The sequence below is a fragment of the Coregonus lavaretus genome, assembly GCF_964263955.1.
Source record: "Coregonus lavaretus genome assembly, chromosome: 24".
Classification (NCBI taxonomy): domain Eukaryota; kingdom Metazoa; phylum Chordata; class Actinopteri; order Salmoniformes; family Salmonidae; genus Coregonus; species Coregonus lavaretus.
Genome location: NC_140011.1, coordinates 6,186,971 through 6,203,935, shown reverse-complemented (window position 1 = coordinate 6,203,935; position 16,965 = coordinate 6,186,971). Strand labels below are relative to the sequence as shown.

The 16,965-nt window shown below is 44.4% G+C and overlaps 1 protein-coding gene across 1 annotated transcript in view; it reads left to right on the top strand.

The window, feature by feature from the left end:
* LOC311099376 (GTPase-activating Rap/Ran-GAP domain-like protein 3) overlaps positions 1-7,592 on the top strand; it is a gene marked incomplete at its 5' end in the record, with an annotated part of 169,741 nt that extends 162,149 nt beyond the window's left edge. Inside the window, 4 exons of the mRNA XM_084140083.1 lie at positions 586-645; positions 3,883-4,119; positions 5,121-5,241; positions 6,946-7,592. Of these exons, the coding sequence (XP_083996209.1) occupies positions 586-645; positions 3,883-4,119; positions 5,121-5,241; positions 6,946-7,111 (584 nt within the window). The 3' untranslated portion in view covers positions 7,112-7,592. The remainder of the gene's footprint in view (positions 1-585; positions 646-3,882; positions 4,120-5,120; positions 5,242-6,945) is intronic.
* Positions 7,593-16,965: the final 9,373 nt, after the last annotated feature.

Below are 16,965 nucleotides of genomic sequence, written 5' to 3'. Positions count from 1 at the left end.
AGGGGGAGAGAGACAGAGAGAGACAGACAGAGAGAGGGAGAGGGATATAGAGGTGACGACAGCTTTGTGTTTATTACAGAATGTATTTTATCTCTAAGGACGAGACGTGCAGTAATCATCAGACATAGACGCTAAATCTAATGACCACTGAGGTCCATAGTGGGGCGGAAACACACAGTCCTGGGTACACACACACAGGCACGCGCACTCACACTCACACACACACACTCACACACACTTACGTTAGTCAGAGTGTTTGTGTCATTTCGGGTCACCTCACCTCTATTCCTCAGGGAACTGCAGTAACTAGTGTGTCAGACACATCATATGCATGCGCACACTCACACAAACATGCACACTCATACTAACACTTCAGAGTGCTGGTGTGCTATTTTGGGCCGAGAGTTTGGCATTGGACCTGTACTGGGCTCTAGTCTTGGAACACTGCTACAACCAATCACATCCCTGTAACAGTGATCGTTTCAGCTCTGGAGGTGGTGGTGGTACCACTACTAAATGTGTGTGTTCTGTCATACCGGTTTGAGTGTGTCTATTGCATAACCTTCTTCTTCATCCCTGGTTCAGATTCTATACGGATCCCCTATGGCACCAAGCTTTCCCTGTACATGTCTAAGGATGCCGAAGGTACTTCAAGGAGTCTTCCACTACTCCTCGGGTTTGTCCCAAATGGCACCTTATTCCTTATAGAGTGCACTAATTTTGACCAAAGCCTTGTGGGCCTTCATCAAAAGTGGTGTGTGATAAAGGGAATAGGATGCCATTCGTGATGTATCCCTCCCTCTTCAGTTTTTGCATCTAGCTGCACGTGCTGCCCTACTAACATGCACAGAAAAAACACACTTTTTTTTTTTACATATGAAGCGGCATGTTTGACTGAACCTCAGTTGAATGTTAAGTGAACATGATTTGTCTTCCCCATCCCCTCTCTGTCATTCTAAAGAGGAGAGAGATTGTGAGAGAATGAGTGAGTCAGTTTAAAATTAAATTAAATTAAATGGAGATGGAGAGAGTATAATAATAATAATAATAATATGCCATTTAGCAGACGCTTTTATCCAAAGCGACTTACAATCATGTGTGCATACATTTTTACGTATGGGTGGTCCCGGGGATCGAACCCACTACCCTGGCGTTACAAGCGCCATGCTCTACCAGTTGAGCTACAGAGGACCACATGAGAGGGATGCAGATTCAGAAAGGTATGCGTGTGAGAGAGGTGAGAATGTTTGAGAGAGGGAGACTGAAGAGAGAGAGAGAGAGGGGGGGGGAGGGGGGAGAAGACATGATTTACAGATTTCACTGTCGCCATGGAAACTTTTGTCAAAGCCCCCTCTCCCATCCAGAGTGGTGGTCCAAATAGAGGTGCCACAATCTGGGGGGATGGAGGGATGAGAAGACGGGGCGCTGACAAAAATACCATCCTCTAACCAATCGCCTATGCCTGCCGTTTCTGCTCTATGGGGACAGGTGCTTTTTCATTGGTGGAGAATTTACTCCGTTTGAGATCACATTTGTTGACATCAGGTAAAATGTGAATACAGGATGCTGTGTGGATTGGACAGTCAAATTACATCTGGTAGTATTCGACCAATCCTGAACCATGTTAAATCATGGAATCATATCCCATTCTGATCGGACGATTGGAAGGTTACAAAACATAACAATCCAAATATTCAGTACTCTTTTGGTCATTACTAATGTCAGTAAATTTGTTCATTCAAATCTCTTGTTAGTTTGTGAGATTTTTAGGTAATTTACCCTGGAGCAGAAACGCATGTGGGATATATAGATCCATGCGATTATATATCCCAGATGGTTGCGTGCTTGTTTTGATATAATTATTTTCTATCTATTTAGTTTATTATTAACAATTCCGTGTGTCTGGTATTGTTATGGGAGAGAAGGGCCGGTAAAGCGGTAACAGTGAGTCGGTGAACCTGTAATAACAATATGAGTGACCCCCTGTCTCCCAGAATGCTGCTTTCTTCACTTCTGACCCTGTGACATTTCAGAACGGCAGTCTGTTTGGTGCAGTGCAGCCTCCCATTGATTCAGACAGTCACATAGCTGCGTGTTAGTGTTAGTGTTGCCATCCTTTCTTGCTGCATTAGAATATTCCTGTTTCGCAACAAAGCCTCCTTCACTCATGCTGCTAAACATGCCCTCGTAAAACTGACTAACCTACCGATCCTTGACTTCGGCGATGTCATTTACAAAATAGCTTCCAACACTCTACTCAGCAAATTGGATGAAGTCTTATCACAGTGCCATCCGTTTTGTCACCAAAGCCCCATATACTACCCACCATTGTGACCTGTACGCTCTCGTTGGCTGGCCCTCACTACATATTCGTCGCCAAACACACTGGCTCCAGGTCATCTATAAATCACTTCTAGGCAAATCCCTGCCTTATCTTAGCTCATTGGTCACCATAGCAACACCCACCCGTAGTATGCGTTCCAGCAGGTATATCTCACTGGTCATCCCCAAACCCAACACCTCCTTTGACTGCCATTCCTTCCTGTTCTCTGCTGCAAATGACTGGAACGAACTGCAAAAAATCTCTGAAGCTGGAGACACTTATCTCCCTCACTATCTTTAAGCATCAGTTGTCAGAGCAGGTTACCGATCACTGCACCTGTACACAGCCCATCTGTAATTAGCCCACCCAACTACCTCATCCCCATATTGTTATTTACATTGTTATTTATTTTGCTCATTTGCACCCCAGTATCTCTATTTGCACATCATCTTCTGCATATCTATCACTCCAGTGTTAATACTAAATTGTAATTATTTTGCACTATGGCCTATTTATTGCCTTACCTCCATAACTTAATACATTTGCACACACTGTATATAGATTTTCTATTGTGTTATTGACTGTACGTTTTGTTTATTCCATATGTAACTCTGTGTTGTTGTTGTTTTTATCGCACTGCTTTGCTTTATCTTGGCCAGGTCGCAGTTGTAAATTAGAACTTGTTCTCAACTGGCTTACCTGGTTAAATAAAGGTGCCGCCTGGTGGTTACATTAGGCATTGCAGACCAATACAGCTGGGTCATGTACATTATGGCTAAACGTAACAAAACATTTTGCAACGGAAATCAACTAACTATCGTTCTTATTGGCCAAATCCAGGCAGTCCCTCCTGGATTCAGTCCGTACGTTTGGTGCCTAATGAACCCAACCCTGTTGTATCTACGACTGTAATACAGCAGACTAGAGAGGCGGAATGCAGTGCTGTTACGAAGATGTTAAGCATCCAATTAATTTGACTTAAACAGTTGTTTAATTATTGATTCCAAATGATGAATAATTAATATATAGCCATAAATGGCTGTAATTGAGTGGTCATATGATATTACAGAGTGTTGATATGGCGACGATGATGAATTCATAATGAGATCACACAATGTGCCACTGAGTATAGTGTTATTAATCAGTTTAGATACAGGAGGCTTAATTTTAACATGACATGATCATGTTTTTCATGTTCATGTGTTCTTACACACATATTCTTCTAGTGTGTGTGTGTGTGTGTGTGTGTGTGTGTGTGTGTGCATGTGCATGGTAAACTAACCAGTCTAAGCATGTCTCCATAACTTCATTACCTGAAGTTGCCTGATGTTGAAATTATGTGTCTCTCTCTCACTGCAATACCTCTCTCTGTATCGCTCCTTCTCCATCCATCCTCACCCTCCCTGTGCCTCTCGCTTCTTGTCTCCCCCTCTCTGTTCCTCTTATTTGATCACTGCCACCCGTTCTTCCTCTACCCTTCTCTCTATCGCCCCCTGTCGCTGTCACTCGCTCTCTCTCTCTCTCTTTCTCCCCCTATCTTACGCCTCTCCCTCTCCCAGGTGAGGCACAGTGTAAGCATATTTTCAAGATCCCCCTGAGTAACCTGGTGGGCCGCAGCATCGAGAGGCCCCTCAAGTCCCCGCTGGTCAACAAGGTGGTGACGGGCCTGACAGCCCAGGCCCCTAGCATGTGTGTGGCCCCCGCGGGGCCCCTCATGCAGGGTGCTTCACACACCCTGTCCCTGTCCCGCATGGAGATCAAAGAGATTGCCAGCCGCACCCGCAAGGAGCTGCTGGGTGAGTGACACACCTGGAATGTACATACACACCCCTGACTACACACACACACACACACACACACACACACACACACACACACACCTGACAGGGCATTCAGAAAGTTAAGTGGACTGAATAATATGAGACAGTCAATTTTAATTGGTTGTAGTCACCCCCTCTTGCCCATCACCGTGTTCATGGTCATTTAGCTATTTTATGAAGTTTTTATCTAAGACACCTACAGGTGACAATACAGTAAACACTGAGTGTACAAAACATTAGGAACACCTGCCTAATATTGAGTTTCACCCCCCCCATTTTTGCCCTCAGAACAGCCTCAATTCGTCAGGGCATGGACTATACAAGGTGTCGAAAGCATTCCACAGGGATGCTGGCCCATGTTGACTCCAGTGCTTCCCACAGTTGTGTCAAGTTGGCTGGATGCCCTTTGGGTGGTGGACCATTCTTGATACACACGGGAAACTGTTGAGCGTGAAAAACCCAACAGCGTTGCAGTTCTTGACACAAACCGGTGGGCCTGGCACCTACTACCATACCCTGTTCAAAGGCATATCCTGTTCCATTCAACCTCTGAATGGCACACATACACAATCCATGTCTCAATTGTCTCAAGGCTTTAAAATCCTTCTTTAACCTGTCTCCTCCCCTTCATCTACACTGATTGAAGTGGATTTAACAGGTGACATCAATAAGGAATCATAGCTTTTACCTGGATTCACCTGGTCAGTCTATGTCATGGAAAGGTGTCAATGTTTTGTACACTCAGTGTATTTAATATATGTTTCCCTTGTGGGAATTAAACCTTCAACCCTGGTGTTGCCAGCACCATAACCTGCTCTAACCCACTGGAACCATCTCAGCATTGGAACCACTGTGATTGTAATGATATGTGCTCCTTCCTTCCTAATGGTTTAGTGAATGGCTGTGTTACGGTCGGTTCTTACTGAGTGGTTATGGTCATGTTCCTTACTGAATGGTCTTCTGTGTCTCCTGCCCAGGCCTAACCGAGGAGCCGAGCGGTAAGTCCGACAGCAGCACGGTCAAACAGAGGAAGATGAGCAAGAAGACCACTGAGGAAGAGCCAAAGGCACGAGCACTGACCTCCACCGGCAGTGACAGGTGAGTGACCCATATCTTCATCAATAACTCATTAACCTAGATAGTAGCAGTCATTAGAATGTTAAAAGTCATATATATATACAAAAATATAAACGCAACATGCAACAGTTTCAAATATTTTACTGAGTTACAGTTCATATAAGGAAATCAGTCAATTGAAATAAATTCATTAGGCCTTAATCTATGGATTTCACATGACTGGGAATACAGATATGCATCTGTTGGTCACATATACCTTTTAAAAAAGGTAGGGCCGTGGATCAGAAAACCAGTCAGTATCTGGTGTGACCACCATTTGCTTATGCAGCGCGACACATCTCCTTCGCATAGAGTTGATCAGGCTGTTGATTGTGGCCTGTGGAATGTTGTCCCACTCCTCTTCAATGTCTGTGCAAAGTTGTTGGATATTGGCGGGAACTGGAACATGCTGTCGTACACGTCGATCCAGAGCATCCCAAACATGCTCAATGGGTGACATGTAATAATAATAATAATAATTGGTCATTTAGCAGACGCTCTTATCCAGAGCGACTTACAGGAGCAATTAGGGTTAAGTGCCTTGCTCAAGGGCACATCGACAGATGTTTCACCTAGTGGGCTCGGGGATTAGAACCAGCGACCTTTCGGTTACTGGCACAATGCTCTTAACCACTAAGCTACCTGCCGCCTGGTGAGTATGCAGGCCATGGAAGAACTGGGACCTTTTCAGCGTCCAGGAATTGTGTACAGATCCTTGCGACATGGGGCTGTCCATTATCATGCTGAAACATGAGGTGATGGTGGTGGATGAATGGCAAGACAATTGGCCTCAGGATCTCGTCACGGTATCTCTGTGCATTCAAATTGCCATCGATAAAATGCAATTGTGTTCGTTGTCCGTAGCTAATGCATGCCTATACCATAAGCCCACCGCCACCATGGGGCACTCTGTTCACAACACCATACACGCTGTCTGCCATCTGCCCGGTACAGTTGATACCGGGATTCATCTGTTAAGAGCACACTTCTCCAGCGTGCCAGTGGCCGTCGAAGGTGAGCATTTTCCCACTGAAGTCGGTTACGTCGCCGGACTGCAGTCAGGTAGAGAGGAAGCCAGATGTGGAGGTCCTGGGCTGGCCAAATTCTTTCAAACGACGTTGGAGGTGGCTTATGTTAGAGAAATGGACATTCAATTATCTGGCAACAGCTCTGGTGGATATTCCTGCAGTCAGCATGCCAATTGCACGCTCCCTCAACTTGAGACATCTGTGGCATTGCGTTGTGTAACAAAACTGCACATTTTAGAGTGGTTATTTATTGTCCCCAGCACAAGGTGCTCCTGTGTAATGATCATGCTTCTTGATATGCCACACCTGTCAGGTGGATGGATTATCTCAGCAAAGGAGAAATGCTCAATAAGAGGGATGTAAAGACATTTGTGCACAAAATTTGAGAGAAATAAGCTTTTTGTGCATATGGAACATATCTGGGATCTTTTATTTCAGCTCATGAAACATGGGACCAACACTTTACATGTTGTGTTTATATTTGTTTTCAGTGTATATATTTTTTATAAAAAGGCATATTTGCTAATGTGAAAAAAAGCACTCATAACTAGAAGTTTCTCATTTATGTGAACGGAAGATTTGCGTAAAAATTCTAGTAGTGTGTAAAATGTTATGAAGTAATGATTCAAACTGATGGGCATGCTGTGTGTCCAATCAGGATGGGCTCAGAGTCGGCCGACACGGACTCAGACGTCCAACGGCACTGCTCGTCCAGCTCTGATGCGGAGCAAGAGAAGGCAGTGCTTAGAGAGGAGAGCCCGCCATTGGCCAGCCCCTTCACTCTCTCCACATCCTTCGAAGATGATGTCCTGGACCTAAAGTGAAGACAATCCCATCATGCACTTCTTCTCTGCCTGCCTCCTCCTCTCCTCCTCATCCCCCATCCTCCTTCGGTCATTTTGTTTTGGTTGGGTTTTTATCTCCTTTGTCTGGGTCTTCATCCTCAGACATGGTGGGTAGGAGGAGTAATAGTGTAAAGTGTGTGTGTGTGTGTGTGTGTGTGTGTCTGTGTGTTGCACCGCAGCGAGTAACCCAAAGAAAATGAGGAGATCATTTCAGGTGGTGTGGTTTGTTCAGAGTACAGATGTCATTATACGCCGAAAGGATTCTTCTATAAACGAAAACTGAATGTAAATCTGCGCACCAAGGCACAACAAAAAATTGGTTCGAAAACGGCGCCCTCGCGAAGTTGCTACGGCTTACCTTTTATTGTATATTCTGTGATTATTTCCACTTTCAAATGTAGTATAATATATGCATATGTATGTGTACATCTATTTATACATTAAGATGCATACACATTGACAGACATTAATACCTTTATAGATATATTATAATATACATTTTATTCACATATTTAGTAAATGTACAATGTTTTATGCTCTCCATGTCTGTCAGTCTTGTTCTATTTCCTTCCCAACTCTGTGTGCAGGTATACAGGACTGGACTGGAGGCAGTCTCCCACAAGTGCCATTTCCCCACATCCTCCACTAAACTACAACTCCCATCAGCCACCAGTCACCTCTCCTCTGATTGGCTGGTCTCTGACAGTAGCAGTCATAATCATGTATCCCTCCGTAGATAACATCCCACAGTGACTCTGTGAGCTAGGTTTAATAAGCATAGAGTCAAACACACACCCACACCTCTAGGGCCTCTAAAAGCACCTGCATGCCTCTGCTACTACTGTCCTGTCTCTGGCTATCCCTGAGAATCCATGGGGTCCACGTCTTCACAGAATATACAGTCTCCTATACACAAACCACAACCTTTCCAGTAAGTTTACTGTGGCCTATGAGTGGCCCAACAATGGTTTAGTCAGGGGCCAATTGGCCAGTTAGCGCATCGCCTTTACAGTGGGCCTTTAAAGTCTGTCCACTGTTGGGCCGCTAGTGGCATCGGCTGCCGACACGGGGACGCCATGAGCTTGTGTGCTTTATAGCGGTGTGCAGACTCATAGCCACCAGTGGTTCACTTGTTAGTTGGGTTGGAGAATTGATCAAGTGGCCAACTACTTCCATTTAGGAGTGATGTAATGAGGTAATGTAGTCAGTCATGGTGTGCATCCCAAATAGCACCCTATTCCCTATTTAGTGCACTACATTTAACCAAGGCCCATAGAGCTCTGGGCAAAAATATAGTGCACTATATAGGTGAAGAGGCCGCCATTTGGGATGCAGACAGTGGATGAGAGGCCAGACAGATGGTAGGTACTATAGCCTACCTCAGAGTCCCTATAGGAGCTATTTGGAAGAAGGAATTCTCACTCCTCTCCAGCTCTTCACTAGGAGCAAGACATAACTCACTAAGTGCAATGGGACATTACTAGAAACACAGGAGTTATGATGCGTGTAGAGAGAGTCAACTGAAACAGCACAGAGGAAGCCATAACACTTAACCTCCTCTGGTACCAGAGATATAGTAACCAAGCCCAATGAGAGTAACCAAGCCCAATGAATAGGGTGATATCAGCCTATCAGCACACGGGTCAGCGGTCAGACATGACTCATTACTAGGGAACCATGGGAAATGTAGTGTCTCATCACTATATGTAGCGGACATGAGTCAGGCTCACAGTCTCGATAAGGTAGCCCTGCCTGTGACTTCAAAATCAATGTCACTCTCGGCCCAAGAGGGAATTTCCTATTGGGGCAACGGGCTAACGGTTAGGACGTTGGTTTCTCCAGTGGAAGACCAGGTTCAGATCCCACCGTGACATACAGGAGGATATTGTCTTGGCAGTGTCTTATGCTGCATCATCCTGAGAGCAGTGTTAGGGATGAGACTTTGGCTAAGGTACCATTTTGGCTATGTTGTTATTACTAGCCAGGGTGATATTGCTGAGAAGTACACATCCTGAGAGCAGTATTACGAGTATTAGGGAAAGTTCTTGGCTAAAGCATGTGCATCCATTCGGCTATGTGAGTGCCCTCGTGTGGTCGGCTTGCGACATGGCACCCCTCTTCTGATCTTGCATGAGCCCCCCTGCCATCTAACTATCTCTCTCTCTCTCATTCTCTTCTGTTACTCTCTGTAATTGCCTGTCTAATGTGGTCTCCTTCAACACTATTACGCAAAACTGGAGGGATGAAAAAAGGGAATTAATAGGGGGACTATTTTTACAATGGAATTTTTCTTGTTATTTATTCTGCTGGTTCTTAACATGAGTGTAGGTGAATGGGGGTGTGATGTCTGGCGGTTTGAAGGTTTGTAATACAGCTTCTATCACTTTGATCGTTCAACCTGTTTCTCTCTCCTTCGTTTCTGTCGGCCCTGTTAAGTTCTCACCGCTCGACTCCTTGATGTTTTTCGCAGTGGTTTTTGTATCTAAATCAATATTTACTGTTTAGGCTGTTGCTCAACCTCTCTGTGATATGAAAACGGAAGAAAAAAATGAAAAAAACACCAAGTGTCTTAAAAATAATGTATCGCCATCGTTTTTAATGCCAAGTACTACTTGTAAATGTGTGTGTTTCAAATGTGGCCTCAAATGAAACTGAACTATTATTATTATTATTTGAAAAATTGTTTCAATTTGAACAAGTGCTGTAGACCACTGCTGTGAAAGTAGTAAATTCTGTTCATTGATATGTAATAAATATTTATGAAATTTGAACACATTTTGTTTGTAGTCTTCCTGATAATGGAATTGTTATTTTTGGCGCTGTGATATAAAAAATAGCTGGAAACTGGATATGTACCACTGACTGTAAGGATCTACCTGCTAAACTACATTTCCCATAATACCCCAGCTGTCCCAAATGGAGACTCCACTCTACCTGCCTGGAAGGTGGCAGCACAAACTGAGTGTCAGTGAATTCTTTTCCTCCCGCTCTCTTTCCCCCTCTCTCCCTCTCTTGCTGATGAATGACTGTGCCCAGGCCCCTGTCACCTGTGAGCTGATCACAATCTCCATGGCGATTGATCTCTCACCTCTCTCTCTGAGCAGACTCATCAATCTCACTGTGACAGCAGCGACCCCCATGGAACACACACACACACTCAACCTTACATCATTCTCCCTGTGACACACAAATGGGTGAAGCGTTTCCACTGCACTCTCCATCTCTCCCAATACCACACTGACTCCCCTTCTCTCTCTTTCTCTCGCTCGCACTCTTAACCCTGTGATTACCAATCCAACCCAAAGCCTCTGTCAGAGCATGCTACTTTCTTCAACATTGTAGCCGTTTCCTGAAGTCAAATGACCAAATTTCCCCTTTAGTGGCCTCATGGGTGGAATGTTAATATTTTTCATAATTTCATAATTAATAAACATTCACTTTTTTTACTCGCTGAGATTCCGGTGTTTCTATCTCAAATGGTTTTGTTATATTTCAGTCTTCTGTGATGTATATGGAAGTGCAATATTGGAATGCAAACTCAACTGAATAGCTGACATGGTACAGGTGTCTTCTTTTTTTAAGCCCATTTGTGTGAGGTGTATATTTTTGTTTCAAAGTAGATTTGTTTAAGACTACCAAGAAACATTCTGTATGACCCTGATTTAGGCCACTGCAGTAAAATGTTACCTTACACTTGTCCTATGCCGTAATCCTTTAAAACTACTGAATTCTTATCAAACAATGTCCCCCAATGTCATAGTCATATTCCAACCTAGAAAGCTGTCTGGCTCTTTTCTCTTGGCCTGTCCCCAGTTGTGGCCCTGATTTGAATGATTCATAAGCTTCAGCCAAAAGCAATTAAAAAAGCATGCCTCCTGTTTAATGGTGTTGCTGTTATTTAACATTGGCAAAGCTCATAATTGGGAGAGAGCACTAAAGAGAATGGAATCTTGGGATTTGGGAAAGTTAACTCAACGTGACCTGAGCTCCACTGTAATTAATTGTTTATTCATGATTATGTTCCAGTTTATTTTGCCTCATGGAGGTTTCTGTGAATAGAAGGATGTCATGTACGTGTTTGTCCACTTGGTGGCGGTGTAGCATTCAAAGCAGGGCCAGTATTCATAAAGCGTCTCATAGTAGAAGTGCTGATCCGGGATCAGTTTAACCCTTTAAATTACAATGAATATGATTTTATGGATAGAGGGGGACCTGATCCTAGGTCACCAGTCAGTACTCTGAGACTCTTCATGAATACTGGCCCTGATCTATGATCAGGTTCCTCCTAGGCATCTTATTCATTATGATTTAAAGGGAAACTGAACGCAAAAACCAACTTCTCTGGTTGAAAACAGCCTATGTGGCATCGATATTAGTCATAAACATTTAATTCAGTGCCAAAATGTACAAAAAAAAGTGTAAGTAGGATAATTTTGGTCATGAAGTCAGTTATATTTAAAAACTTGAGTTTTGTGAGTTTTGTGTCACTGAGGTTGTCACAATTTACATGAGGGTTGGGTTTCCTCAAGTCAGCCTCGGAGAGTCCTTGCCACATGTGACACAAGTCTGTATTTGGGGAGTTTCTCCCAGTCTTCTCTGCAGATCCTCTCAAGCTCTGTCAGGTTGGATGGAGAGCGTCGCTGCACAGCTATTTTCAGGTCTCTCCAGAGATGCTCGATTGAGTTCAAGTCCGGCCTCTGGCTGGGCCACACAAGGACATTCAGAGACTTGTCCCGAAGCCACTCCTGCATTGTCTTGGCTGTGTGCTTAGGGTCGCTTTCCTGTTGGAAGGTGAACCTTCGCCCTAGTCTGAGGTCCTGAGCGCTCTGGAGCAGGTTTTCATCAAGGATCTCTCTGTACTTCGCTCCGTTCATCTTTGCCTCGTTCCTGTCTAGTCTCCCAGTCCCTCCCGCTGAAAAGCATCCCCACAGCATGATGCTGCCACCACCATACTTCACCGTAGGGATGGTGCCAGGTTTCCTCCAGACATGACGCTTGGCATTCATGCCAAAGAGTTCAATCTTGGTTTCATCAGACCAGAGAATCTTGTTGCTCATGGTCTGAGAGTCTTTAGGAGCCTTTTGGCAAACTCCAAGTGGGCTGTCATGTGCATTTTACTGAGGAGTGGCTTCCGTCCGGCCACTCTACCATAAAGGCCTGATTGGTGGAGTGCTGCAAAGATGGTTGTCCTTCTGGAAGTTTCTCCCATCTCCACAGAGGAGCTCTGTCAGAGTTACCATCGGGTTCTTGGTCACCTTCCTGACCAAGGCCCTTCTCCCCCGATTGCTCAGTTTGGCCGGGCGGCCAGCTCTAGGAAGAGCAAACTTCTTCCATTTAAGAATAATGGAGGCCACTGTGTTCTTGGGGACCTTCAATGCTGCAGACATTTTTGGGTACTCTTCCGCAGATCTGTGCCTTGACACAATCTTGTCTCTGAGCTCTATGGACAATTCCTTCGACCTCATGGCTTGGTTTTTGCTCTGACATGCACTGTCAACTGTGGGACCTTATATAGACAGGTGTGTGCCTTTCCAAATCATGTCCAATCAATTGAATTTACCACAGGTGGACTCCAATAAAGTTGTAGAAATATCTCAAGGATGATCAATGGAAACAGGATGCACCTGAGCTCAATTTCGAGTCTCATAGCAAAGGGTATGAATACTTATGTAAATAAGGTATTTCTGTTTTTTATTTTTAATACATTTGCTAAAATTGTTAAAAAATATATTTAAAAAATTCCGCTTTGTCATTATGGGGTATTGTGTGTAGATTGCTGAGGATTTGTATTTATTTAATCAATTTTATAATAAGGCTGTAACGTAACAAAATGTGGAAAAAGTCAAGGGCTCTGAATACACGTTGTCAAGCACGTTGAATCCTCTTGAAGGGGCAGGATACATGTTGGTGATGCTGTAAGTGTGTAGCTTCCGATTCATGATCCAGAAGTGTTTGTCGGTCGTATGAAATTATTACACAAACATTCTGAGCGAACAAAATAATAATTAACGCAAAAATAGCCATAAAAAAGCAAAGTCGAGCAGGAACCGGCAAGACACGCGCCCTCCTCAGCACCTCCATCTTAATTGCGTTGTGGATAAATGAGCCCATCCCCTCCTCTCTACCTCCCAGTAGCAACGTCCAGTCAGACCCTCTCTACACAGCACCCGTTGACACTTCTCAAACCTCTCTGGATGATCAAAATACAGCTGCTTCTTTTCTTCCCTTGTCACTTTTCTGTTCTCCTCAGACAGAGAGATGTCTGTTTGCTGTGTTTGGGTCCAATGTGAGCTTGCAAGCATCTGAAGGGGAGACAAGGCACCATTTACTACTGTACATAATTGTTAAGTGCATGGAAGTATGTTGAATTTGTGATCCATTGTTGTAGTCTGTTAAATGTTATATTTAATACAGTCATTTGTTGGTGGTATAATGTTATTCCCTGTTCATGGGCCAATTTTCATCGCAGACAATAATTACATATCCAAAAGCTGCATTCTCTTCCAGGCTGAAGACTATCAGAAAAGCACAACAGCAGACAGAGATTGAATAATACATTCAGTTTTACAGCTTCACATGTTGTTCCCATCTGACTGTCTGGAGTTTACATGGGGATCCTCCAGTCCAGCAAATAGCAGCTTCCCCCTGAGTCTCCTGGGTGATTGTAGCTCTCTCAGGTGGGAGGGGCTTGACGTCAGTGCCGAAGCCAGAGCAGCACAAACTTTCTCTTTGACTCCACAGAATGAAAACCTCTTGAAACAGTTTCACTTTATCTGTGCCGTTTTATCCAATCAATTGATGCATCTTCAGTTTGAAAGTGTTAAAGGGATAGTTCACACAAATTACAAAATTACATATTGTTTTTCTTACCCTGTAAGCAGTCTATGGACATATTAAGACAGTAATCCAAGCTTTGGTTTTGTTTACCTGGACATTGTCTCCAAATGCTAACTTTTTTGGTGAACTATCCCTTTAATTAAAGTGTGACAACATGCAAAAAACTAAGCATTATGATAGTCATACCTCTCCCTCTGCCCAAACATACCTCACCTCAGTGTCTCAAGTTCACAGTGTGGACTCCCCAGTCCATCAGATAGTATCTTCACTCTGTAATCGTGCGGTCCGTGTAGCCATTTTGTTAGCTATTTAGTTAGACATTTAGTCTTATGGCCTGGGGATAGAAGCTCTTCAGGAGCCTGTTGGTGTCAGACTTGATGCACCGGTACCACTTGCCATGCAGAAGCAGAGAGAACAGTCTATGGCTTGGGTGGCTGGACTCTAACGATTTTCCGGGCCTTCCTTTCACACCGCCTGATATAGAGGTCCTGGATGGCAAGGAGCTTGGCCCCAGTGATGTCTGTCCGCAACACCCTCTGTAGCACCATGCGATCGAGGGCGGTGCGATTGCCATACCAAGCAGTGATACAGCTAGTCAAGATGCTCTCAATGGTACAGCTGTGGAACCTTTTGAGGATTTTAGGGCCCATACCAAACCTTTTCAACCTCCTGAAGGGGAAGAGATGCTGTCGTGCCTTCTTCACAACTGTGCACATGTGGACCATTTTAAATCCTTAATGATTTGAACACTGAGGAACTTGAAGCTCCACTGCAGCCCTGTCGATATGGATGGGGGCATGCTCACCCCCTCCGTTTCCTGTAGTCCACAATCAGCTCCTTGGTCTTACTGACGTTGAGGGAGAGGTTGTTGTTCCGGCACCACACTCCCAGGTCACTGACCTCCTCCCTGTAGGCTGTCTCATCATCACCGGTGATTAAGCCTATCACTGTCGTGTGGTCATCTTAAAACATGTGGGGATTACAGACTGGGACAAGGAGAGGTTGCAAATTACTGTGAATATGCCTGCCAGCTGTTCTGCGCGTGCTCTGAGAACGCGCCCTGGAATACCGTCGGGCCCTGCGGCCTTGCGGGTGTTGACCTGATTAAAAACCTTACTCACGTCGGCCTCAGAGAGCGAGATCACCCAGTCCCCTGGGTAGGTGACGGCCCTCACACCCGGCACGATGTTGGTATTGTCGAAACGTGCATTGAGATCGTCTGGTAGAGAGGCATCGTTGGGCAGATGACGGCTGGGTTATCCGTAATGGGCTGTAGCCCCTGCCACATGCGGCGGGCATTGGAGCCTGTGTAATGGGATTCCATCTTATTCCTATATTGTACTTTTGCTCTTTTGATGACTATATGGAGGTCATAGCGGAACCTCTTGTACTTGTTCCGGTCCTCATCCGTAGCCTCAGGTAGCCTCAGGGTTGTCTGCGATAGCCCTGTGTGAGGTTAGTCTTGCTAACACCAGCCTCTCTACGTCCTTGACTTGAGAGTCTGGAACGGCTGCTTTGATGTGTCGACACAAAGCAACAATAATGATGGGGCTGGGCCCTCAGACTTAATGGCAGCACCCTTCGCTGGTTGAATAACCCAGTTTCGAATTGAACGAATCATGATCTGTGACCGACCGGCTTGATTCGGTCTTATGTAGCAAGATTTGAAATTGTGTTTTTTACATTGGATAAAAGTAGAGACTCAGAGCTAGAAAATGGTATATCATTCACTAAAGTTGAGGAACAATGGGAAAGTAATACTGCTTTGAAAGTTGATAAACTTGCAACCTCACTTTTGATAAAATGGCCCTTAAATGTTTTGGTACACCTACTGGAGAGCTCTTCTTTGTCTACACCCATTCAGCATCGTTCATACCCTCTTAAACTTTAGCCCCACCCATCTCTTTAAGGATTCACATGTAAGGCCATGTACTAAACAAACAAAGATTTCAAGACTAAAGGCTGGTTTATACTACGGGTGTTTGTCAGATTGTCCGTCAACTCAGAGCGTTTTGCTCTCGGAGCGTTCAGAGCGCACACTGGACGCTCTGGCCGAGGAGTAGTGTTGATCCGAGCATTCTGACCTAACAACAGCAGTCAAGCACCCAAGCTAACTGGCTAACGTTGGCTAGCTTGCTAGCTACTTCCAGACACAAATGAGAGAACAGCCATTTTACTCGCCCTAGCAGAGCTTGTTAGGCTGTTTTTATGTTATCCAGAGCGTTCGTGACTGCAACTGTGCTGCTGGCTACAATTTCATTACGCTTTTTTGCCAACGTTTACTGACACCGGCCATATTCAACGGGTGTTGAGCGTTCCTAAATTTGTCAGTTATTCTGCGCTCTGGCACACTCAGACGAGACTGCTCTGAAATCGGAGTAGATAACCAGAACGAATTTACCAGCTACGTCTATCGACAGTTGTCACAGTGACATCATGAACATTCTATTGAAATGGTTACTTGCATACTGGAATCTTTTGTTTAGACATGTAGCTAGCTAGCTAAACAATGAACCATAATCCCAACTCATAACGTTACTACCCTGCATGAATATGCAGGTAGCTAACCAACCAGGTTCAATGTTAGCTAGCTAACATTAGGCTATAACTAGCAATGCAAATGGCTCTGAGACACGAATAATATTACTACACAGATCATACACGTAACGTTAGCTAGCGAGCCAGCCAGCTAACATTAGCTAGCTAGTTAACAGTAAACTTTTACTTGAAATGAAAACGACTTTCTGACTAAATTAGAAATGTGTAATATCAGAATATTTAGCTAGCTAGACTATCTTACCCGTATACATGGATGGACGCTTCTCCCCCTCTGTCACAGATGCCATGGTTGCCCTTAGTTTGAAGATGTAATCCGGAGACAGGTGTTTTATACAACAGCCTTCTGTGTGTTCTCTTTTCGATTCCTTCTGCATATTTGCAATCAAACGGCAGAATTTTCTCCATCTCCTTAGCTAACATACTCTAATTCCACCAGG